This window comes from Gobio gobio (assembly GCF_949357685.1).
Source record: "Gobio gobio genome assembly, chromosome: 3".
Classification (NCBI taxonomy): domain Eukaryota; kingdom Metazoa; phylum Chordata; class Actinopteri; order Cypriniformes; family Gobionidae; genus Gobio; species Gobio gobio.
In genome coordinates this window covers 61,476,543-61,501,416 of record NC_137099.1, presented here as the reverse complement: position 1 = coordinate 61,501,416, position 24,874 = coordinate 61,476,543, and the positions used below count along the sequence as shown (strand labels likewise).

The following is a 24,874-nucleotide window of genomic DNA, read 5'->3' as shown; positions in this document are numbered from 1 at the left end:
TTTCCGTCACCTTTAGAGAACTTTTAGGGAACGTTGGACAAGGTCATGAGGACGTCCCCTCCCCTGTCCCGGTTATTTGTGCAGCAAATCTGGCAACAAATTATGTTTGGGGGTTTATAGATTTGAATTGTTCTATTGCTGATTGTTCTAACTATTACATAATTGTCCCATAATTTCCAGGTTCCTTATTTTACTTGGCTTGTCTTAATGTCATTGCTTTGAGTTTCTGTTTGGTCTATCCGCTTTTTAGAATATGCTTGTTAAAGTCTCATTATCTGAAAGGTTTCATGTGGATCAAAGAAAGATCGAAATAGAAGCAGGTAAACATTAAAGGGATAGTTCACCCAAAAATTTAAATTCTGTCATCATTTACTCACCCTCAAGTTGTTCCAAACCTGTATGAGTTTCTTTGTTATTTCTGAACTATCCCTTTAAGAGCTCATGAGGAAACATCTCTTACCTTCTGCTTCCTCAGATTGGACTCCGTTTTCATCATTTCACATCTGATGGACCAGAGACTCACTGAAACACGGTAAAACTATTTTATATTTCATGTCTTTACTTCATCCAGTCACATTACTTTTGTAAAAAAACAACAACTGGAAAATGTGTTTATTTTATTGTTTTTCTGTTGGTCTTGCTTGGTTTGTTGTAAATGTTTGATTATGAGAAATCATTAGGATAATAAATAAAGATCATGTTCTATGAGGACATTTTGTAACTTTCCTACCACAAATATTCACAAAAAATATATTATTATTCGTAATATGCATTGCTAAGGACTTCATTTGGACAACTTTAAAGGCAATTTTCTCAATATTTAGATTTTTTGCACCCTCAGATTCCAGATTTTCCAATAGTTGTATCACTGCCAAATATTGTCCTATCCTAACTAACCATACATCAACGGAAAGTTAATTTATTCAGCTTTGATTGTGATAATTATATGATTGATTATAAATCAGATGATGTATAAATCTCAATTTAAAGAAAATTGACCCTTATGACTGGTTTTGTGGTCCAGGGTCACATATCGCACCTTTACATTTTCAAATGTTCTCTTATATGTGTGACCAAAGTGACAGAGTATTTTAAGTTATTTCCTCTGTTATGGGAAAAAAAAATTCCAGCGTGTTTGTTGAATGCTAATTTGACATGCCAGAATTAAAACCGGTTTTAGAACAATGCATAGCGCTACTCTGCCAGGTGTCCCAAAACACTTATTTATACACTTTAATATTTCATACAAAACGCCCCAGCAGGCAGGATGTAGACTGCAACGTCAATCAGACGTTGGATTTTGGTTGGAATAAAAACACCCCCTATTAATAGTCGAATAGATGCTGGAGATCAAAATGTTTAGTTGACAATGTAGAATTACAGGCTTGCCATTATTAATAATACAAAATGATCAAGTATCAAAAGATTAGATTCTAGATGACATCAGTGATGTAGGGGAGCGCGGGGCACAACCTAACGCGGGGTTAGTTGTAACACGCATGTTTGAACCCTTTCCACACATGCCAGAATGATGAAACTTAGTGTATTCACTAGTTGCCATATTAACATTATTTAGAGAAAAAATTGCGTCAAAATTAAAAAATCTGAACCCCAAGTGGATTTACACAAACTGAGAAAGTCAAAAAGCGTTAGGTTGTGCCCCACTCTCCCCTAAACCACTATATGATGATCATATCTTCATCATCAAGCAAAACAATATCCTCTGATCACAGTTTCTCTTACTTTTATTGCCATAACAAACACAGTTACAGCAGTCAGAGAAAAACTAGTGTTACAATGTCAAGTCAAATTTCTCAACTAAAGTAAACACTCATCACCATAATGGTGACATACAACTAAACTTTTATTTTCATTAAAGCATTAACATCTAAACCTCTGTTAATTCTCAGTAAGATCTTCTGTAAACGTCTGACAGAAATAAAGTCAGTCTGGTTAGTAATGTGTGAAGCTGGTAATGCTGTTTGTGGAGTTGTTTAATCCTCCTCTGCTCATACATTTCACCCTTTTTTAAAACATTTTATTTACAGTGTGGTGCTTACAGGGCTGCCAACTTAAAAAAAAACATTTGCCACGTACAAAGCACATTTTTTGGGTCTCATTCAGCATCATTACCGTGCACACACACACACAAAAAAAAAAAAAAAAAAAAAAAAAATTATATATATATATATATATATATATATATATATATATATATATATATATATATATATATATATATACACATCAGTGGTTCACCACAGAAAACACTCTCTCCGCATCAGCATTTGAATGGGGTAGCACCAGGACAATCTTTGCAATGGTGTCAAGCCTCTGGAACAGGCTTACACCTGACACTAATGAAGAATGAGCCAAGAACACAGTGGAAATAAGCTCTCAAGTAGGCCTAGTATTGTTTTTTTGTTGTTGTTTGTTTTGCCTCTGATAGAAAAGTATAGGTTGATACATAATTAATTCTGTCTATTAAGACAAAATGAATGCATCTATACAACGCTTTGTATATACTGTATATCCTATAGACACACACACACTTACAACTTTAAATCACTATATAGAGGCATGGTTTTGTCTGAATAGAACAAATTGATTATACATTAATCAACCTACAGCATACTTTTACAGGGAACAAAAAGGCGGGAAAAAAACTGTCTGTTCCACTTTTTGTCTGTCCAGCAGAGCCGGATGAAATAAATGGACTACACTAGGCAGGCTGCCTTTTTTGGGCCCCCCTCCATCGATGTTATTTATGAATTGAAATCTGAAACTTACCAAAGTTACTAATAAAAGTGAATTCACATTTTACATAGCCTAGTCTTTGGTTACAAATTGTTGTATATTAAACAGTCCATCAGACTATTTTTTGATATTCATTATTTATACGTCATTACATGGCTCTATTAAATGCTATTAAATTATCCTCATCCATTGGGGGTGTCATTGTTAAGGCAGTAGTACCAGTAAATAAACAATAGGTATCAGTAAACTATGTAAACAGAGCAAATAAGTTTATCTTATTTGCTCTGTTTACATTTAATCAACACATTTAATTAAGATTTTCTGCAAAATGCAATAGCTTACAACATTTATAAATGTTGTAATTAAGAACAAGAAGGCAAACATGACCCCTTCACATTCATCAAGAACATTTTGAAACTGTCTAACAATAAATAATAATAAATATAAGGATGGAGGATTTAAACTATGGAAAACTAAAGGTATTCAGACTATTAAAGACTTGTATATGGATGGTATACTTCTTACATTTCAAGAATTGTGTGATAAACACCAGATTCTCTCAAAACATTAAAAAAAAAAATATTCACAGCTTAAAAGTTTTATGTCTTCCAGGTCTACAGATATTATGCACATTCCCCAACTTTCATTAATTGAGGAAATAATTGAAAAAAAAGAGGTGAAAAGGGCCAATTGTCAAAATATTATAATTTAATAATGTCTAACTATAAAGAGTCTGCTGTAGACAAATTAAACGCATGGAGGAAAGCCATTCAAGAATAAATAGAGGAATTTGAATTGACAGAAGCATGTTTAAAAGCGCAAAAACAAATCATAAACACGCGGCTTAAATTATTACAGTATAAATGGTTGACAAGGGTTTATATAACACCTGAAAAACTCAATCATATGTCTAGCAATATTCCTGATATATGTACAAAATGCCAAAATTATAAAGGAACTCTAATTCACTGTCTATGGGAATGTTCTGATATACAGAAGTTCTGGAAGGATGTCATAAACTGTTTGTCAGAACGGTTTAATGTTAAAATACCACATTGTGCCAAACTTTGTGTACTGGGAATATATCCTACAGGTTTCTCACAAACAAAGAAACACACTAGACTATTGGACTTTGGATTGTTACATGCCAGAAGAGCCATTGCTGAACTGGAAGAGCATGGAAGCACCTTCTATAAAACAATGGATAAAAGAACTTTCAGAGTGCATTGGACTGGAAAGGCTGACTTATATCTCCAAGAGTAAAATAAAGGACTTTGTACAATTATGGGAGCCATACATGATTATTATATCATATGTAAAGTAGGGCCATGCCATTATTCTTTTAATGATTTATTTCTTTTTTTACATTTGTTTTTATCTTTTATTATCATTTTGAATTAGATTTTCTTGTAACTTAATGCTGCGTTCCGCGCGAAACGCGCCTTCCGCACCGCGGGACCTCCAGACGCGAGTAAACGCGCCTTTCCATTGACTTAACATTGAAATCACTCGCGCCAGACGCTCTATTCGCGTTTGGTGTGAACGCAGCATAAAACTTGACACGGAAATGTTGTTTTACTTATTTTCCGCCGCATCTTCCACCGCGTCTTCGGGCCGTGTCTCCAGGCATGGCTCGGCCTTTGGCTCTGCTGACTCGAGCAGGTTCACAGCTGTCGGACGGCTGCCCGACAGAAACTTCTGTAAAGCCCTCCGCTGTCTCTTCCTTTGTTCCTCTTCATTTTTTTTCTTTTTACGTTTTGCCGCACCGAAAGCATCTTGAATGTTAGCCTACTCAAAACACCTGCCTGCTAGCTTTGTTGTCCCGCTCTGACCTGATTATAATAAATACAGTCATGGGCTGGCGTTAATGTGACGTAATGTAACAGTCTATGGTTAAGATAAACATCGTCACTATTTTTAGTTAATTCATAAATATTGAAATAAATTGTAGATAGGACATTTGTACATTTAAATTTTTTTTTTTTTTTTTGTCCCTCTGTCTGGGCCCCATCCCGCCAATCGGGCCCTAGGCACGTGCCTAGTTTGCCTTTGCGTTAATCCGGCTCTGCTGTCCAGTCTGTCGTTCCGTCTGTCCTGTCTGTTGCTCTTCTGTCTTTTGTGTGGCTCTTTTTTGCTGTGGCTGATCTTTCAGTAAAAAAAAGTGTGGGGCAAGCTACTCTGAAACTGTAGCTTTACAAGCTACTTGAAAGTTAAAGTAGTTAAGTTACATTCAAGCTACCCTTTTGAAAAAGTAGCTAAACTACAAGTTACTATCAAAAAGTAGCTAGCTACATTGAAACTACTTTTCTTTTTTGTTTTACAATGACATTGTTACAAATAACTGAATAATTGTTGATGAAGAATGTTAATATTTGGGGTTCAAGCAACATAATGCAATGCAATTATGATTTCAAAGAGTATAGGGTGAATTCAGGTTGACTGGGACACTTTTTTTCCCAGTCATTTCAAAGGCAAAACTTTTCTGAATCATTTGATTTTGTAAACTATCCGATACACACAATACTCAAATATCTCAAACTGGTTGTCAAAGTGCAAAATGGCTACACATTTAACATGTGACAGCACAAGAACAAAATATATTCAACTTAAATTAAATACTCAGGAGTCAGGATTAGGCCGGCTACACACACCAAGCATGGCGTGTCCGTTTTTATTTCAGCTCCCATGTTAACAGGTCGGAGCTTGCACACTGCCTGCAAACGCGTGCATGCTAGAAATAGAACCAATGCCTATTTTTCACGCGACACGCAAGTGTGTCGGAAGCGTTTCCAGGCAAAATAGAATAGGAAAAGATGTTTATAGTCATTTTGACACGGATACATATTAAAGGGGTGGCTCCGTGTTTTTTTTCTAGGCTTGTTTGTGTTTATGGGGCGCAGTATAACATGTCTTAAAACTTCTTTTTTTAAAAAATCACCATATTTTTCTTATATTTTACCTTTATTCCACACCGCTGTCTCCACTGTCCTTTGAACGGCTCGTTTGCTTCCTGCTTCTGTGAAGCCGATCCCTCAGAAAAACGAAATGGTCTTAGATTGGTTAGATGGCCAAATGTAGTTTGTAGTTCTGCAACAGCTCTCTCTCTTTCGTAATGACGGCGACGTGGCCTCGTCCATTTTATTGCGTGTTCACGGGGGCAGTGTTTATGTTAATAGCAGGTGTTTATAATGTCACCAACCCGGGAAGAAGCTTGTTGTAATCCAAACCGGCCATTTTTGTAGGCAATAAACTGCCATAACTTTAAAAGACAATATCTCTGTTTGCATTGAACTTTTGAGCGCTGTAACTTTGCAGAAACTGTTTATGCTCAAGCAGCAACATTACACACTAACTAAAGTTAAAAAAGTGAAATTGCATGCAACCACCCCTTTAATAAATTACATTTGATGTTTGAAAGTCTCTAGGTTTTGACATAAATGCAGATATAATTGTAATTCTTAAAATTATTGATTTTCAAATATTGCACCTGCCAATACAGAACAAAAAATGTTGTATACTGCCAATACTGCCGACGTTGTCTTTGCTGTATCAGTAGACTATATATTTATGTTTAACATGAAGTATAGGCCTTCCACTACGTCACCTAGCAGCAGCAGCGCCACATCAGACACAGTTTCTGGTGTGCAAAGACACAGAAAACACCACGCAGCCGCCACGCAGCTGACATGCAACAGAAACGCCACGCTCACGCCACGCTTGCAGTGTGTTTATACAGGCCTTGTTTATACTCGGCACGAGCGCGAGGGTGTGCACGGCAAAAATGATGTCATTATGATAATGTCAGTAATTGAAAAATAGATTGCGGAAGGTGTGTATTAAAGCAAAAGCACGATCTACAAATCGTAATTCATTCATTTAACACATTTTTCCACCGGTCAGAAGCTTTTTTTCCATTACAGATTTGTGCAAAACATTTGCCATATTTCCAAATAGTCGATAAAAAAAATATTGCGAAATGACAGCGTTTCCATTAACTGATGTTATGCGACTAAAACAATTTTTTTCCTCACGTTATAAGTCACTCCAAAAATTATGCCACGTATGTTGTTAGGTTTATGTATAGCCAATGCACGCCATTATTTTTAATGGAAGGAGACGCATGTGTTACCCAAGCACTGATGGCAAGGAAAGCCCCTTATAGCTACTTGAGCCGCACATATGAGGTGTTTCTGGGTGTTTCTCTCTCTTATATGCTTCAAGGTCTTAGTAAATTGTGACATTTTATATTCTATTGTTTTTTATGAGTTTAATAAAGAACTCGTCTTCTGTCCAAACATACCGCACCATCTGTAAAGAATGATCGATTTTTACATACGCCAGGTTATTGTGACGCATTGCTGCCAGCCTGCCACATACAGAGACGAGCAAAATGTTTGAATTTGCATGCTGGTAACTCAAAGTTTTACCACTTTGTTACGGGTAACAGTTGCCATGGACCGTGTTTGCATCAGTGGCATAACTTTAACCTAGAAATCACGGACCCCGGTGCACAAATATCATAACTCTATAATAGGCCTACTGTAATATATTGTATGCTATACTGTAATACATATATTCTAGAAATGTATTAAAAAGAAAGACACTTTCAGCCTTACTCAAATGCCGCGGAAACAGGCCAGTGGGTTCGTTACGCACGTCAATCCATTCCCGGCGTTCTTATTTTGCTTCTTATGTATTAAATATGCAGGCAATTAGTTTATAAAACCTTGATCAAAATTAAAATACAATTTATAGAAAACGAAATTCACTTAAAAGAAATGAATTCTGCAAAACAACACTCAATAAAAATCATGTCTGACCCCACTCCATGTCTCCAGACATATTGCGCATCTTACGCATGCCGACGAAAGTGCCCGTGAATTCTTTAATATTTTTCATTGTTGTAGTTTTTTTTACCACTTCGTTATTTTGGCTCGGAATTTCATTTGGAGATATGAACTGAATTTAGAAATTAAATTTTAAATTAAAAACTTTGTGTTTAATAAACAAAATACATTTTTGAAGCGTTTGGAGTGGAGTAGGCTACATGCAAAACGTAGCCTAAGATTCATAGTTAGGCTATATGTTTAAATATTAGCCCATTATATTATTGTTTTAATTTTTATATGTTGATGATGAAAAGTGAATTGTATTTTAATTTTGATCAAGGTTTCATAAACTAATTGCCTGTATATTTAATACATCGGAAGCAAAATAAGAATGTCGGGAATGGATTGAACCCACTGCCCTGTTTCCGCAGCCGTTGAGTAAGGCTGAAAGCATCATTCATTTTAATACATTTCTATAATGTCTTAATTACAGTAGGACTTATAGATAGTTATTATATTTGTGGCTGCACCGGGGTCCGTCATTACTAGGTTAAAGTTACGCCACTCAGGCTAATCATGAGTGGTCCATGGCACCTGCTACCCATGGCTGCTAAGAACTATATCAGTGGTTCTCAAACCTGTCCTGGGGACCCCTCACCATTGCACATTTTGTATGTCTCCCTCATCAGACACACCCAATTAAAGTATTGCAGTCTCTTCTAATGAGCTGATGATTTGAATCAGTGTGTTAGACGAGGGAGACAAGCAAAATGTGCACTGGTAAGGGGTCCCCAGGACAGGTTTGAGAACCACTGGGCTACATCAATAAATTAGGCTACAACAATTTCGTGCTATGGGCACTGCCACCGATACAGGCAGCGGATGAGATATTTTACGCTGAGCTTGCTTCTGCTTTTCAAACAAGTGTGACAAAGGCATGGGCTAAATAAATTCTCTAATATGGATACAGACATATATATACACACATCACTATACAACACATGCCCTTATTAGGAGAAAATATGTCATTTTAACGAGAAAAATATGTCATTTTAACAACATACGATCTCGTTATTACGAGTATGTAGTTTTATGACATTACGAGAAAAGATGTTAAAACAACATAAGATCTCGTTATTACTACATAATTGAGTGGAAAAATAATATGTATGTGGCAGCAATGTGTCACCGTATTAAATAAACACATAGCAAAATGAGTTGTGCGGTGTCCCCACCACTTTTCAAAGCAAAGTTACACCACTGGTGTGTGTGTGTGTGTGTGTGTGTGTGTGTGTGACTGGGCGTTAGAGTAGCCTAATCTATACAGAGTAAAAATGTACAGAGCTTATCATTTAATTTTATTGTGATTCAATACGATATAATTTATCGGCCCAGCCCTAGAACACATAAAACTGAAAACAGTGACATGTAAGCGGCCCCTTACACTCTAAAAAGAGATGTGTTAAAAATGACACATGTTGTGTTAGTTTTAACACATGTAGTGAGTGTGCTCAGGGACAACACATGTTGTGTCAAATTTAACACGATAAATGTGTAAGTCATTTTAACACACAAATTGTGTCAGGTAATCACATACTCAGATGTAATTTTAAAAATAAAGTGAAACTAAATTATTAAGCATTTAATCAATAGTCGAGTACAGAACGCATGTGCACACAAAGTACAATGTTTCAAACTCTATGACTCTATAAACTCAATTATTCACACTTCAACACCACATCGATGCCGCTTTTGATAAAAGATCATGAAGAGATAACAGTTGACAGAGTTTGTGCTTTGAATTAAATTAAAATGTAGCAACTGATAAAACATTCTATATAAATAACTTTTATTTACTCAGGCCTGTTTGTTTGAGAACATAAACACTGCATACAATGCACAATGATGGTGTGTGTCGCGCTTTATAACATGATGTGTTGAGAACAACACAACCAGATGTGTTAAAAATTTACTCATGTTGTGTCAGTTTTAACACATGTAGTGTGTGTGCTCAGGGACAACACATTTTGTGTAGATTTTAACACATGTAGTGTGTGTGCTCAGGGACAACACAAGTTGTGTAGATTTTAACACATATTGTGTGTGTGTGTTCTCAGGGACAACACATGTTGTGTAGATTTTAACACATGTAGTGTGTGTGCTCAGGGACAACACATGTTGTGTTGATTTTAACACATGTAGTGTGTGTGCTCAGGGACAACACATGTTGTGTAGATTTGAACACATGTTGTGTAGATTTTAACACATGTAGTGTGTGTGCTCAGGGACAACACATGTTGTGTAGATTTTAACACATGTTGTGTAGATTTTAACACATGTAGTGTGTGTGCTCAGGGACAACACATGTTGTGTAGATTTTAACACATGTAGTGTGTGTGCTCAGGGACAACACATGTTGCGTAAAATTTAACACACAACCTGTGTCATTTTCTTTAACACATCTCTGTGTTACCTGTAAGTCAACTAATGTGTTATTCCTCTTACACAGAAGTGTGTTGAAACCTTTTACACAATAATGTGTTATAGTTACACAACATGTGTCAGATGTGTGTTACATGTTACTTTGTGTTTGGATGAACACTGACACGTATTGTTAACTTGTGTTTAGTCCATTGACGTTTAATAAAGAGTGTTTGACTGTTTATTGTATTACCTGGATGTTTTAGAAATCATGAATCTACACACACAAGCTCTTATTGAGATGAACAGAGGTTTGGATGTTGATGGTTCATTGAATGTTTCATCTGAAGTCACCAGAATCGTGATCAGTGGCTCCTTTATTTGAGCTCTTGACCCTTTACTTGTCTTTTAATTCTCCTCTTTCTGCTGTAACTGCATTTTAATCAAATATGTTTGTTATGGCATGAAAGAAAACACGATCAGAAGTTTCTTGATCAAGTCATAATCTCAAGATCTGATCCAGTTTATGATTAAATGTATGGTATACACTTATTTTATTTATGTTCTGTTAACTATAAAAGTTTTGTGAAGTTAGCCCATGATGTCCAGCAGTGCAGAATGAATTCTTAAAAAAATACAAATTCAATGTTTTCAGAAAGTTTAGAGCTGCTGCAGATACTTGTCAAACACACACATCAAGAATCAGCTCATGAATCACAACAATGGTGACAAACGCTTCATCCTGCAGTGCATGCTGGGAGTCATGGATGAGTTTTGTACTATGGTGATTCCCAGAATGCATTGCGGGATGAAGCTTTTGGTTTGTTACCATTATTGAGATTCATGAGCTGATTCTTGATATGTGTGTGTGCCTGTGTGACACCATAGACTAGAACATCCTATGTGCATTGTTTATTTCAAATCGAATGTGCAGGTAATGACAACAATATTATAAAATAATTATTAGCAGCGCAAATTATTTTTTACAGTAAAGTTTCAGATATCAAACATTTGCCTGAACTCAGCAAATGTATGCGATGATAACATTATCTTCTGATCATCGTTTATTCAAGGTTAGTTGTGCTGCTTCAAATGTGTTTAATCAACACACAGTCACAGCAAACAGAGAAAAACTGATGTGAAAGAGTCAAGGGTCAAGAGCTCAAATAAAGGAGCCACTAATCACGATTCTGGAGACTTCAGATGAAACATTCACTGAATCATCAACACAAATCCTGTTCATCTCAATAAGAGCTTCTGTCTGACAGAAATAAAGTCAGTCTGGTCAGTGATAACAAGTGAAAAGCGGAGAAAACATTTGAAAAAGACATTGAAAAAGACATTGAAAAAGAGGCATGATGTGATTGGCTGCCAAAACACCCACTGCTGTTCATCCAGAGTAACATTTAACACACATTGTGTGTTATATCTACACAACATGTGTCAAAATACCATCAACACACTCAGTGTGTTGTTTTTTAACACATCTCTTTTTAGAGTGTAGACCAATTAAATCAATAGCGATTTATTCACGAATGGTTAGTTCCAATTCTAAACAGCTGACAGAAAACACAAATTACATGATGAAATGATGAGCAGATCCACCATCAGACGAGGGGTTATCAGTGATGTTTTACTGAAGGGACAGCCGTATTTCACTGTGACTCGAGCCAAGAGCACAAACACAAAACTCTGCCGTCTCTCTTTCTTTTCACAAACAGAAGCGCAATGGCGCCACCTTGTGTCTATGAATGATTACAGACTCTCCTCATTTATAACTGTTGAAACATATTCTGTGAACGCATTAATACAGTGCAAAGTCCATGTGTGTTTGACACAAAAAGGAAACAAACTAAAGTCATGCATCAATGTCATGGACCATAATTTGTTTGTTGTTTTATTCTCTAAACTGTAAAGGAAACTCGTCGTCTGAACTGTATTTTATATGAGGAGAAATACAGGAATGACCAAACTGACAATGGCTCCCTCTCTTCACAAAGGTAAGTATATTATAAAAGAGCTTCTCATTGAAACATTTATGACATGAACTGAGTTCAGATGATGAATGTAGTTTTCTCAAACAAATACATTTTCATTAGTTGTTTTTGTTTTGTTCTTTATATTTCATGACAGGTTTTATAAGAGCACAGACGATCATCTCTGTTATGATGTGTAAGTATAAGCAGCGTTTCTTTGCTCATTTATTTTTTTGTTGCAGGCCCTCATGTTTGTTATATTTTGGCTAATTTCATTATGCGTTTCAAATCTGATTAAAACATTTCGCCATGTTTAAATCCTCCCCAAACTAAACTCAGAAGATGAGGATGAAGATGAAGACTTCAGGTTTTGTTTGGGCCTTCACTGATCTAATGATCCTTGAGTTTGATGATCTTTGGAGAGCAGCCACTCAAAATTAATCCTCTTAATATGTGACACATTTCTGTCATTCAGACGCTGCAGCACATTAATGTCATGGCTCAAGGGTCTGAATGGCAGAATTCATGTAAATTCCCCGGTGTTGAATTAACACCGCTCAGTGTTCATATGAGAACCACCAGCAGGGTTTTCTGATTCAGTGATTCTGCTCATTATCATCGGGGGCCCGTTTCAGAAAGAAGGTTAAGTGAAAACTCTGAGTATGTTAACCCTGAAATGAGGGAAACTCTGGGCTTTCTGTTTCAGAATGGGAGGTATGTCAAACCCGAGAAAGCAGGGTAAGTCAAGCCCGTTTCTGAAAGATAGGTAACTTATACTCAGAGTCAGTTACCAGGGTCACTTACTCTGTGAACCTAACCTAACCTGGTCTGGAGCAGGTTTTCTTTGGTAAACCCAGAGTTTCTTTCAGTCTCCTCCCCTTTTTAAAGAGTTAGCAGTGTTTAAATACCAGCAGGGGGTTCTGATTTAGCGATTCTGCTCATTATCATCAGGTGTCTTCAATAATCAAACAATCATCACTCAATGGACCACTTAAGTATCTTATTAACTCTAACACTGCTTCAGTGTTACTTTAACACCCTGCTGGTGGTTCCCTTATGAACACCGAGCGGTGTTAATTCAACAAGATTTTACCAAGATCACCAAGAATTTCAGTTTTTCTGTTATGCATCTTTTGTAATTTGTTGATTAATTTGTATTATCATCTTTTGTTTCAGATGTCTTGGCCTCTATAACTGTCACACAAGAGACAACCGACGTTGGTAATGTATTGTGCTGACATTTCTTCATGTCTGCAGACAATGTATAAAATAATGTGTCTGTATTAACGTATAAATCTCAGGAAATCTATTTTTCTACATTTGAAGGATACTGTAGGTGAATTGCGGCTGTTAATTTTTTCTGTATAACAGGAATGGCCCCTTTATACTATTTCGTTAATGGGGAATAAAATGGATAAAAAATAGATACACAGTAAAATCCCCAGTGTTAAATTAACACTGCTCAGAGCACATATGGTCCCACTCTACAGAGTGTTAAAGTAACACTGAATCAGTGTTAAAGTTAATGAGATAATTAAGAGATTAATTAAGTGATGATTGACCATTAGTGATGACACCTGATGATAATGAGCAAAATCACTGAAGAAAAGAGAAAAAAGAAAAACACAAGAACTACAACTGACTATTAAAAAGACATTAAATATCTGAAGATCTCAGCAGAGGAGGATTAAACAACTCCACAAACAGCATTACCAGCTTCACACATTAATAACCAGATTTACTTGATTTCTGTCAGACGTCTACAGAAGCTCTTATTGAGGTTTAGATGTTGATGATTTATTGAAAATAAAAGTTGTTTGAAGTTACCATTATGGTGATTAGTGTTTGCTTTAGTTGGGCTCTTGACCCTTGACTTGTTAACATACGTTCTTCTCTGGCTGCTGTAACTGTTCGTTACAGTGAGAACAGCAAGAGAATCTTGTTGCTTGTTGTTAATAATACAGTTGTTATCATCATATAATGGCCTTAGTAGCTGATCTCCTGAGAGTCATTGATTACAGTAGTCTTTTGACTCTAGAGCAGAAGATCTAGCAATGTTTTTCATCAGATAAACTAAACGATTATAAAAAAATGTATACATAAGTTTTGTACTGCGGTTTAATAACACATCACGCAATAAGCACTTCTAACTCCTGAGAGTTTTACTCACACATAGACATCAAGAATCAGCCTATGAATCTCAACAATGGTGTGAACATTATCTTCACTCGTGTTTGGGCGTTCAGCATGCTGAGGCGGCTTTCAATTCAAATTTATTTGTATAGCGCTTTTCACAATACACATTGTTTCAAAGCAACTTTACAGAAAGTGCATTTCATAAATGTATATTGAAAAATGTTAGAAAGAGAATGTTAAAGAAAAATGTTAGAATAAGTTAATCAATCATGTATTATTTTAGGCCATAACAACGCTGGCATTGAGTCGTCTCTTCACAGGCGTCGAGTCGTCTCATCACAGGCGTCGAGTCGGCTCATCACAGGTGTTGGGGCATCTGAAGTCTCCATGAGAGGCTGAATACAAACTGGAGCTGACGAACTAGTTACCTCGGGACTAGTGTCCCAAAATAACAACAGAAAAGCAGATGGGAAATAATTAGCATAGCCGCTGTTCAGAATATTAATGCTTTTGATCCGATTTAACTGTAGTATAAAACGTATTTATAATGTGAATGCTTGGCTAAAGAGATGCGTCTTTAATCTAGTTTTAAACTGGGACAGCGAGTGTGAACCTCGAACAATATCAGGAAGACTATTCCAGAGTTTAGGAGCTAAATGTGAAAATGCCCTCCCTCCTTTAGTGGACTTAGATATCCTAGGAATGACCAGAAGCCTCGAGTTTAGTGATCTTAAAGAGCGCAATGGATTGTAGGGCGATAGAAGATCCGTTAAATACACTGGAGCTAAACCATTTACACAGCAAAATCCCCAGTGTTAAATTAACACTACTCAGTGTACATATGTGTCCACACTACAGGGTGTTAAAAGTAACACTTAAGAAGTGTTAAAGTTAATGAGATAATTAAGTGATTAATTAAGTTATGATTGACCATTAGTGATGAGAAACACAAGAACTACAACTGACTTCAGCCACAGCTTTAAATGCAATCCATTGAAGATAAAAGAAGACATTAAATCTCTGAAGATCTCAGCAGAGGAGGAATAAACAACTCCACAAACAGCATTACCAGCTTCACACATTACTAACCAGACTGACTTTATTTCTGTCAGACGTCTACAGAAGCTCTTACTGAGGTTTAGATGTTGATGATTTATTGAAAATAATAGTTTTGTTTGACGCCACCATTATGGTGATCAGTGTTGCTTTAGTTGGGGTCTTGACCCTTGACTTGTGAGCAGTTTCTCTCTGTCTGTTGTAACTGTTTGTAAAAGGAAGAACAGCTAGAGAAAATTGATGATGACAAGTTGATGAGAGATGATGTTGGCTTGTTGTTGGTGATACAGTTGTTATCATCATATGGTGCCTTATTTGCAGATCTCCTGAGAGTCATTGATTATAGTAGCATTGTGACTCTACAGCAGGAGATCCAGCAGCGTTTTCATCAGATAAACTGATCAATGTTTAAAACATGTACATAAGTCTTGTTTTCCGGTTTAATAACACATCACACAATAAGCACTTCTAACTCCTGCGAGATTGGCTCACACACAGACATCAAGAATCAGCCTATGAATCTCAACAATGGTGACATGCTTCATGCCGCAATGCATTCTGGGTGCATCATGCAAAACAAATCCATGGCTCCCAGAATGCATTGCAGCATGAAGCATGTCACCATTGTTGAGATTCCTAGGCTGATTCTTTATGTCTGTGTGTGAGTTACTCTCGCAGGAGTTAGAAGTGATTAGTGTACAATCTGCTTTAAAACATATTCAGCTTTATTGATTAAAACCGATCTGGATCTTTCCTGGAATCACAGTAATAACAAAGTTAATCAGTGATTTAAATCACTATACAATGATCATATTCTTATCACTGAGCAGTCAACAGAATGTAATTGTGTTTACTCTTGCTTTTCTTGCCATTGCAAACTCAGTTACAGCAGCCAGAGAAACCATCCATCCATCCATCTTCTTCCGCTTATCCGGGGCCGGGTCGCGGGGGCAGCAGTCTAAGCCGAGATGCCCAGACTTCCCTCTCCCCAGACACTTCCTCTAGCTCTTCCGGGGGGACACCGAGGCGTTCCAAGGCCAGCCGGGAGACATAGTCCCTCCAGCGTGTCCTCGGTCTTCCCCGGGGCCTCCTCCCGGTTGGACATGCCCGAAACACCTTCCCGGGAAGGCGTTCAGGAGGCATCCGGAACAGATGCCCGAGCCACCTCAGCTGTCCCCTCTCGATGTGGAGGAGCAGCGGCTCTACTCCGAGTTCCTCCCGAGTGACTGAGCTCCTCACCCTATCTCTAAGGGAGCGCCCAGCCACCCTGCGGAGAAAGCTCATTTCGGCCGCCTGTATCCGGGATCTTGTCCTTTCGGTCATGACCCAAAGCTCATGACCATAGGTGAGAGTAGGAACGTAGATTGACCGGTAAATAGAGAGCTTCGCCTTACGGCTTAGCTCTTTCTTCACCACGACAGACCGGTACATCGACCGCATTACTGCAGAAGCTGCACCGATCCGTCTGTCAATCTCCCGTTCCATCCTCCCCTCACTCGTGAACAAGACCCCTAGATACTTAAACTCCTCCACTTGGGGCAGGAACTCTCCACCAACCTGGAGTGGGCAAGCCACCCTTTTCCGACTGAGGACCATGGCCTCGGATTTGGAGGTGCTGATCCCCATCCCAGCCGCTTCACACTCGGCTGCAAACCGTCCCAATGCATGCTGAAGGTCCTGGTTAGAAGGGGCCAACACGACAACGTCATCCGCAAAGAGCAGAGACGAAACCGTGTGGTCCCCAAACCTGACACCCTCCGGTCCTTGGCTGCGCCTAGAAATTCTGTCCATAAAAATTATGAACAGAACCGGCGACAAAGGGCAGCCCTGCCGGAGTCCAACATGCACCGGGAACAAGTCTGACTTACTGCCGGCAATGCGGACCAAACTCCTGCTTCGGTCATACAGGGACCGGACAGCCCTCAGCAAAGGACCCCGGACCCCATATTCCCCCAGCACCCTCCACAGGATGCCGCGAGGGACACAGTCGAATGCCTTCTCCAAATCCACAAAACAAATGTGGACTGGTTGGGCAAACTCCCATGAACCCTCCAGCACCCTGTAGAGGGTATAGAGCTGGTCCAGTGTTCCGCGACCAGGACGAAAACCACACTGTTCCTCCTGAATCCGAGGTTCCACTATCGGCCGGATTTTCCTCTCCAGTACCCTGGCATAGACTTTCCCGGGGAGGCTGAGAAGTGTGATCCCCCTATAGTTGGAACACACCCTCCGGTCCCCCTTCTTAAAAAGAGGGACCACCACCCCGGTCTGCCATCCCAGAGGCACTGTCCCCGACCGCCACGCGATGCTGCAGAGGCGTGTCAGCCAAGACAGCCCCACAACATCCAGAGACTTGAGGTACTCAGGGCGGATCTCATCCACCCCCGGTGCCTTGCCACCGAGGAGTTTCTTGACCACCTCGGTGACTTCAGCCCGGGTGATGGACGAGTCCTCCTCTGAGCCCCCAGCCTCTGCTTCCTCAATGGAAGACGTGACGGCGGGATTGAGGAGATCCTCGAAGTATTCCTTCCACCGTCCGACAACATCCCCAGTCGAGGTCAACAGCCGCCCATCGCCACTGTAAACAGCGTTGGTAGGGCACTGCTTCCCCCTCCTGAGGCGCCGGACGGTTTGCCAGAATCTCTTCGAGGCCAGCCGATAGTCTTTTTCCATGGCCTCACCGAACTCCTCCAAGGCCCGAGTTTTTGCCTCTACGACCACCCGGGCTGCAGTCCGTTTAGCCTGTCGGTACCTGTCAGCTGCCTCAGGAGTCCCACAAGCCAGCCAGGCCCGATAGGACTCCTTCTTCAGCTTGACGGCATCCCTTACTTCCGGTGTCCACCACCGGGTTCGGGGATTGCCGCCTCGACAGGCACCGGAGACCTTGCGTCCACAGCTCCGAGCAGCCGCTTTGACAATGGAGGTGGAGAACATGGTCCACTCGGACTCAATATCTCCAGCCTCCCTCGGGATCCGGTCGAAGCTCTGCCGGAGGCAGGAGTTGAAGATCTCTCTGACAGGAGACTCGGCCAAACGTTCCCAGCAGACCCTCACAGTACGTTTGGGTCTACCGAGTCTATCCAGCTTCCTCCCCCGCCATCGGATCCAACTCACCACCAGGTGGTGCTCAGTTGACAGCTCCGCCCCTCTCTTCACCCGAGTGTCCAAGACATACGGCCGCAGATCAGATGAAACGACCACAAAGTCGATCATTGACCTACGACCTAGGGTGTCCTGGTGCCATGTGCACTGATGGACACCCTTATGCTTGAACATGGTGTTCGTTATGGACAAACTGTAACTAGCACAGAAGTCCAATAACTGAACACCACTCGGGTTCAGATCAGGGGGGCCGTTCCTCCCAATCACGCCCCTCCAGGTTTCACTGTCATTGCCCACGTGGGCGTTGAAGTCCCCCAGTAGAACGACGGAGTCCCCAGTCGGAGCACTTTCCAGCACCCCTCCCAGGGACACCAAGAAGGCCGGGTACTCCGCACTGCCGTTCGGCCCATAGGCACAAACGACAGTTAGAGACCTATCCCCGAGCCGAAGCCGCAGGGAAACGACCCTCTCGTTCACCGGGGTAAACTCCAACACATGGCAGCAGAGCTGGGGGGCTATAAGCAAACCCACACCAGCCCGCCGCCTCTCACCATGGGCAACTCCAGAGTGGTAAAGAGTCCATCCCCTCTCGAGGAGTGTGGTTCCAGAGCCCAAGCCATGCGTGGAGGTGATTCCGACTATCTCTAGTCGGAACCTCTCAACCTCACGCACAAGCTCAGGCTCTTTCCCCGCCAGCGAGGTGACATTCCATGTCCCAAGAGCCAGTTTCCGTGTCCAGGGATCGGGTCGTCTAGGCCCCCGCCTTCGACCGCTGCCCGATTCGCTTTGCACCGGCCCCTTACGGTCCCTCCCGTGAGTGGTGGGCCCACGGGAAGGTGTCCCCACGTCGCTCCTTCGGGCTAAGCCCGGCCGGACCCCGTGGGGGAAGGCCCGGCCACCAGGTGCTCGCATACGAGCCCCAACCCCAGGCCTGGCTCCAGGGTGCCAGTTGCCACCAGGGCGCCATACCGGGCAACGTCACGGTCCTCCTTCTTTTTGTCATCATAAGGGGTTTGTGAAGCCAGAGAAACATTAACATTAAAATGTCATCAAACTGCCCAACTAAAGAAAACACTGATCACCATGATGGTGACATTAAAAAAGTTTCAACACAAAATAAACAAAAAATTAATTCTCAATAAGAGCTTCTGTAGACGTCTGACAGAAATAAAGTCAGTCTGGTTAGTAATGTGTCAAGCTGGTAATGCTGTTTGTGGAGTTGTTTAATCCTCCTCTGCTGAGATCTTCAGAGATTTAATGTCTTCTTTTATCTTCAGTTGATTTCATCTAAAGCTGTGGCTGAAGTAAATTGTAGTTCTTGTGTTTCTCATCACTAATGGTCAATCATCACTTACTTAATCACTTAATTATCTCATTAACTTTAACACTTCTTAAGTGTTACTTTTAACACCCTGTAGTGTGGACATATATGTACACTGAGTAGTGTTAATTTAACACTGGGGATTTTGCTGTGTAGGGCTTTATAGGTCAGTAGCAATACTTTGTAATTGATACGGAACTTAATAGGTAACCAGTGTAGAGATGATACAATTGGTGTTATATGATCATATTTTCTTGACCTAGTAAAAACTCTAGCAGCTGCGTTTTGGACTAACTGTAGCTTGTTTATTGATGATGCAGGACAACCAGCTAATAAAGCATTACAGTAATCTAGTCTCGAGGTCATGAATGCATGAACTAACTTTTCTGCATCAGAAATAGATAGCATGTTACGTAGCTTAGCAATGTTTCTAAGGTGGAAAAATGCCGTTCTTGTAACATATGAAATATGATTTTCGAAAGACAAGTTGCGGTCTAATATAACACCCAGGTCTTTTACTGTAGTGGATAAAGTGACAGGACATCCTTCTAAGTTAAAGTTGTATTGTGCGAGGTTTTGTGGGCAGTTTTTTGGACCAATAAGTAATACCTCCGTTTTATCTGAATTAAATAGCACAAAATTACACGTCATCCAGTATTTAATATCATCAACACACGCTGTCAGTTTAGATAATTTAGCATTTTCATCTGGTCGTGATGAAATATATAATTGAGTGTCATCAGCATAAAAGTGGAAATTAATTCCATGTTTTCTTATAATATTACCAAGTGGCAGCATATATATTGAGAATAGGAGAGGGCCTAGCATGGATCCTTGCGGCACCCCATAGTCTACTGAAGTTATCTTTGATTTTTCCCCATTTAGACAGACAAAATGGTAGTGGTCTGATAAATACAATCTAAACCAGTTTAATGCCTGTCCCTGAACACCAGTGTAATTTTGAAGTCGATCTAATAGTATTTTATTATCTATAGTATCGAACGCAGCACTAAGATCGAGTAGAACTAGTATTGAGATACAGCCTTGGTCAGAAGCTAGAAGTAAATCATTTGTGATTTTAACGAGCACGGTTTCTGTGCTGTGATGCGGCCTGAATCCTGATTGAAATTTTTAATACACTCTAAAAAGAGATGTGTTAAAAATGACACATGTTGTGTTAGTTTTTACACATGTAGTGAGTGTGCTCAGGGACAACACATGTTGTTTCAAATTTAACACGATAAATGTGTAAGTCATTTTAACACACTAATTGTGTCAGGTAATCACATACTCAGATGTAATTTTAAAAATAAAGTGAAACTAAATTATTAAGCATTTAACCAATAGTCGAGTACAGAACGCATGTGCACACAAAGTACAATGTTTCAAACTCTATGACTCTATAAACTCAATTATTCACACTTCAACACCACATCGATGCTGCTTTTGAGAAAAGATCATGAAGAGATAACAGTTGACAGAGTTTGCGCTTTGAATTAAATTAAAATGTAGCAACTGATAAAACATTCTATATAAATAACTTTTATTTACTCAGGCTTTTTTGTTTGAGAACATAAACACTGCATACAATGCACAATGATGGTGTGTGTCGGTGCTTTATAACATGATGTGTTGAGAACAACACAACCAGATGTGTTAAAAATGTTGTGTCAGTTTTAACACATGTAGTGTGTGTGCTCAGGGACAACACATTTTTTGTAGATTTTAACACATGTAGTGTGTGTGCTCAGGGACAACACAAGTTGTGTAGATTTTAACACATATTGTGTGTGTGTGTTCTCAGGGACAACACATGTTGTGTAGATTTTAACACATGTTGTGTAGATTTTAACACATGTAGTGTGTGTGCTCAGGGACAACACATGTTGTGTAGATGTTAACACATGTAGTGTGTGTGCTCAGGGACAACACATGTTGCGTAAAATTTAACACACAACCTGTGTCGCTTTCTTTAACACATCTCCGTGTTACCTGTAACTCAACTAATGTGTTATTCCTCTTACACAGAAGTGTGTTGAAACCTTTTACACAATAATGTGTTATAGTTACACAACGTGTGTCAGATGTGTGTTACATGTGACTGTATGTGTGTATTTGCCAGAGTTACTTTGTGTTTGAATGAACACTGACACGTATTGTTAACTTGTGTTTAGTCCATTGACGTTTAATAAAGTGTGTTTGACTGTTTATTGTATTACCTGGATGTTTTAGACATCATTAATCTACACACACCAGCGCTTATTGAGATGAACAGAGGTTTAGATGTTGATGGTTCATTGAATGTTTCATCTGAAGTCACCAGAATCGTGATCAGTGGCTCCTTTATTTGAGCTCTTGACCCTTTACTTGTCTTACAATTCTCCTCTTTCTGCTGTAACTGCCTTTTAATCAAATATGTTTGTTATGGCATGAAAGAAAACACGATCAGAAGTTTCTTGATCAAGTCATAATCTCAAGATCTGATCCAGTTTATGTGTAAATGGATGGTGTACATTTACTTTATTTATGTGCTGTTAGCTATAAAAGTTTTGTGAAGTTAGTCCATGATGTCCAGCAGTGCAGAATGAATTCTTAAAAAAATACAAATTCAATGTTTTCAGAAAGTTTAGAGTTCCAGCAGATACTCGTCAAACACACACATCAAGAATCAGCTCATGAATCACAACAATGGTGACAAACGCTTCATCCTGCAGTGCATGCTGGGAGTCATGGATGAGTTTTGTACTATGGTGACTCCCAGAATGCATTGCGGGATGAAGCTTTTGGTTTGTTACCATTATTGAGATTCATGAGCTGATTCTTGATATGTGTGTGTGCCTGTGTGACACCATAGACTAAAACATCCTATGTGCACTTTGTATCTAAAAACAAATGTGCAGATAATGACAACAATATTATAAAATAATTATTAACAGCGCAAAATATTTTTTACAGTAAAGTTTCAGATATCAAACACTTGCCTCAGCTCAGCAAATGTATGCAATGATAACATTATCTTCTGATCATAGATTTCTCATGGTTAGTTCTGCTGCTTCAAGTGTGCATAATCAACACACAGTCACAGCAAACAGAGAAAAACTGATGTGAAAGAGTCAAGGGTCAAGAGCTCAAATAAAGGAGCCACTAATCACGATTCTGGAGACTTCAGATGAAACATTCACTGAATCATCAACACAAATCCTGTTCATCTCAATAAGAGCTTCTGTCTGACAGAAATAAAGTCAGTCTGGTCAGTGATAACAAGTGAAAAGCGGAGAAAACATTTGAAAAATACATTGAAAAAGAGGCATGATGTGATTGGCTGCCAAAACACCCACTGCTGTTCATCCAGAGTAACACTTAACACACATTGTGTGTTATATCTACACAACATGTGTCAAAATACCATCAAAACACTCAGTGTGTTGTTTTTTAACACATCTCTTTTTAGAGTGTAGATATCATTTTCTTGCAAGAAAGAGCACAATTGAGCGGACACAACTTTTTCTAGTATTTTCGACATGAATGGAAGATTTGAAATTGGTCTGTAATTTGCTAGGTTATTATGATCTAATTGTGGCTTCTTAATGAGAGGTTTTATGACTGCCAACTTGAATATTCTTGGAACATGACCTACAGATAGAGACGAGTTAATAATATTGAGAAGATGCTCTTCCACTACAGGTAACAACTCTTTCAGTAGTTTAGTGGGTATTGGATCTAATAAACATGTTGTTGGTTTAGATGCAATGATAAGTTTATTTAGCTCTTCCTGTCCTATAGTTGTAAAGCGGTGTAGTAGTTATTGAGGGGCAATAATTGCGGTTGAATCATAAGACATCATTAAAGATTGTACATTTACAATTTTGTTTCTGATGCTTTCTATTTTCTCAGTGAAGAAATTCATAAAATCATTACTACTAAACTGTAACGGAATATTTTGTTCAGGCGATGCTTGTTCATTTGTTAGTCTAGCCACGGTGTTAAATAAAAACCTTGGATTATTTTGGTTATTTTCTATTAGTTTGCGGAGATGCTCAGCCCTGGCTGCTTTTAGGGCCTTTTTATAACGTGACATACTATCTTTCCACGCGATTCTAAAGACCTCTAAATTAGTTTGTTTCCATTTACGCTCTATGTTACGAGTTTCTCTCTTGATAACATGTGTAGCACTGTTGTACCATGGTGCTTTAGTTTTCTCTTTAACCTTTTTTAATCTAATTGGTGCCACAATTTCTAATGTACTAGAGAAAATGGTGCTCATACTGCTAGTCATTTCCTCTAGTTCATCTGTTTGTTTGGGTTCACTTAGCAGCTGAGACAGATCAGGTAAGGTATTTGAGAATCTATCTATAGTGGTTGGAAGGATTGTTCTGCCTGGTCGATAACGTGGCACAACATGACAGATTTCAGCAGTACGCAGTATGCAAGTTAGTGGTCAGTGACATCATCACTTTGCGGTATAATATCTATTTCGGTTGGGTTGGTTCCATGTGATATAATTAAATCTAGTGTGTGATTAAGACGATGAGTGGGACCAGTGAAGTTTTGCTTGACCCCAAAGGAATTTAATAGATCTGTAAACGCAGCCCCTAACACATCATTTGTTTTATCTACGTGCATGTTAAAATATCCAACAATTAATGCTTTATCGACGTTGACCAATAGATCTGAGAGAAAGTCTGCAAACTCTTTTAGGAAATCAGCATAGGGCCCTGGAGGTCTATATACAGTAGCCAGGGCTAGAGATAATACGGATTTCTTTCTTACATCTAAGAGCGTAAAATTTAGCACTAGTACTTCAAACGAATTAAACCTGTGACCTGTTTTCTGAGTAACATTAAGAATATCTCTATAGATTGTTGCAACACCCCCGCCACGACCAATCAGACGGGGCTCATGTGAAACAGAAATAAAGTCAATTTGATTAGTAATGCATAAAGCTGGTAATGCTGTTTGTGGAGTTGTTTAATCCTCCTCTGCTGAGATCTTTAGAGATTTAATGTCTTATTTTATCATCAGTTGATTTATTTAGTTATTTCAAAATGAAAACCTTAAACAAAATAAATTGTTTAAATAAAGTCAACAGTATCGTAAAATTATTTTTTTAGTGTAAACACAGCCTAAACTTACATTTTGTTTTACTGGCTAACTGTTATACATCTAATGTATTAGGGATTAATAATGTATTAGCTGTTTGAGACCAAAATGTAAAGTTACAAGGCCTATACCAGCAAACGTTGATAAAAATGCGCGCAGCAGCATCCATGCCTGAC

General features: G+C 39.2%; 1 protein-coding gene across 2 annotated transcripts in view; it reads left to right on the top strand.

Annotated features, from left to right (window-relative positions):
• Positions 1-212: 212 nt before the first annotated feature.
• The window catches only part of LOC307122976 (B-cell receptor CD22-like), a 47,447-nt gene continuing 22,785 nt past the window's right edge, over positions 213-24,874 (top strand). Inside the window, exons 1-5 of one of the 2 annotated variants that reach the window (XM_079811328.1) lie at positions 213-320; positions 476-532; positions 11,925-12,007; positions 12,158-12,179; positions 13,160-13,204. In XM_079811328.1, the coding sequence (XP_079667454.1) occupies positions 12,173-12,179; positions 13,160-13,204 (52 nt within the window). In that variant the 5' untranslated portion in view covers positions 213-320; positions 476-532; positions 11,925-12,007; positions 12,158-12,172. Of the gene's footprint in view, positions 321-475; positions 533-11,924; positions 12,008-12,140; positions 12,180-13,159; positions 13,205-24,874 lie in introns of both variants that reach the window. The other variant, XM_079811327.1, reaches the window with a different exon arrangement.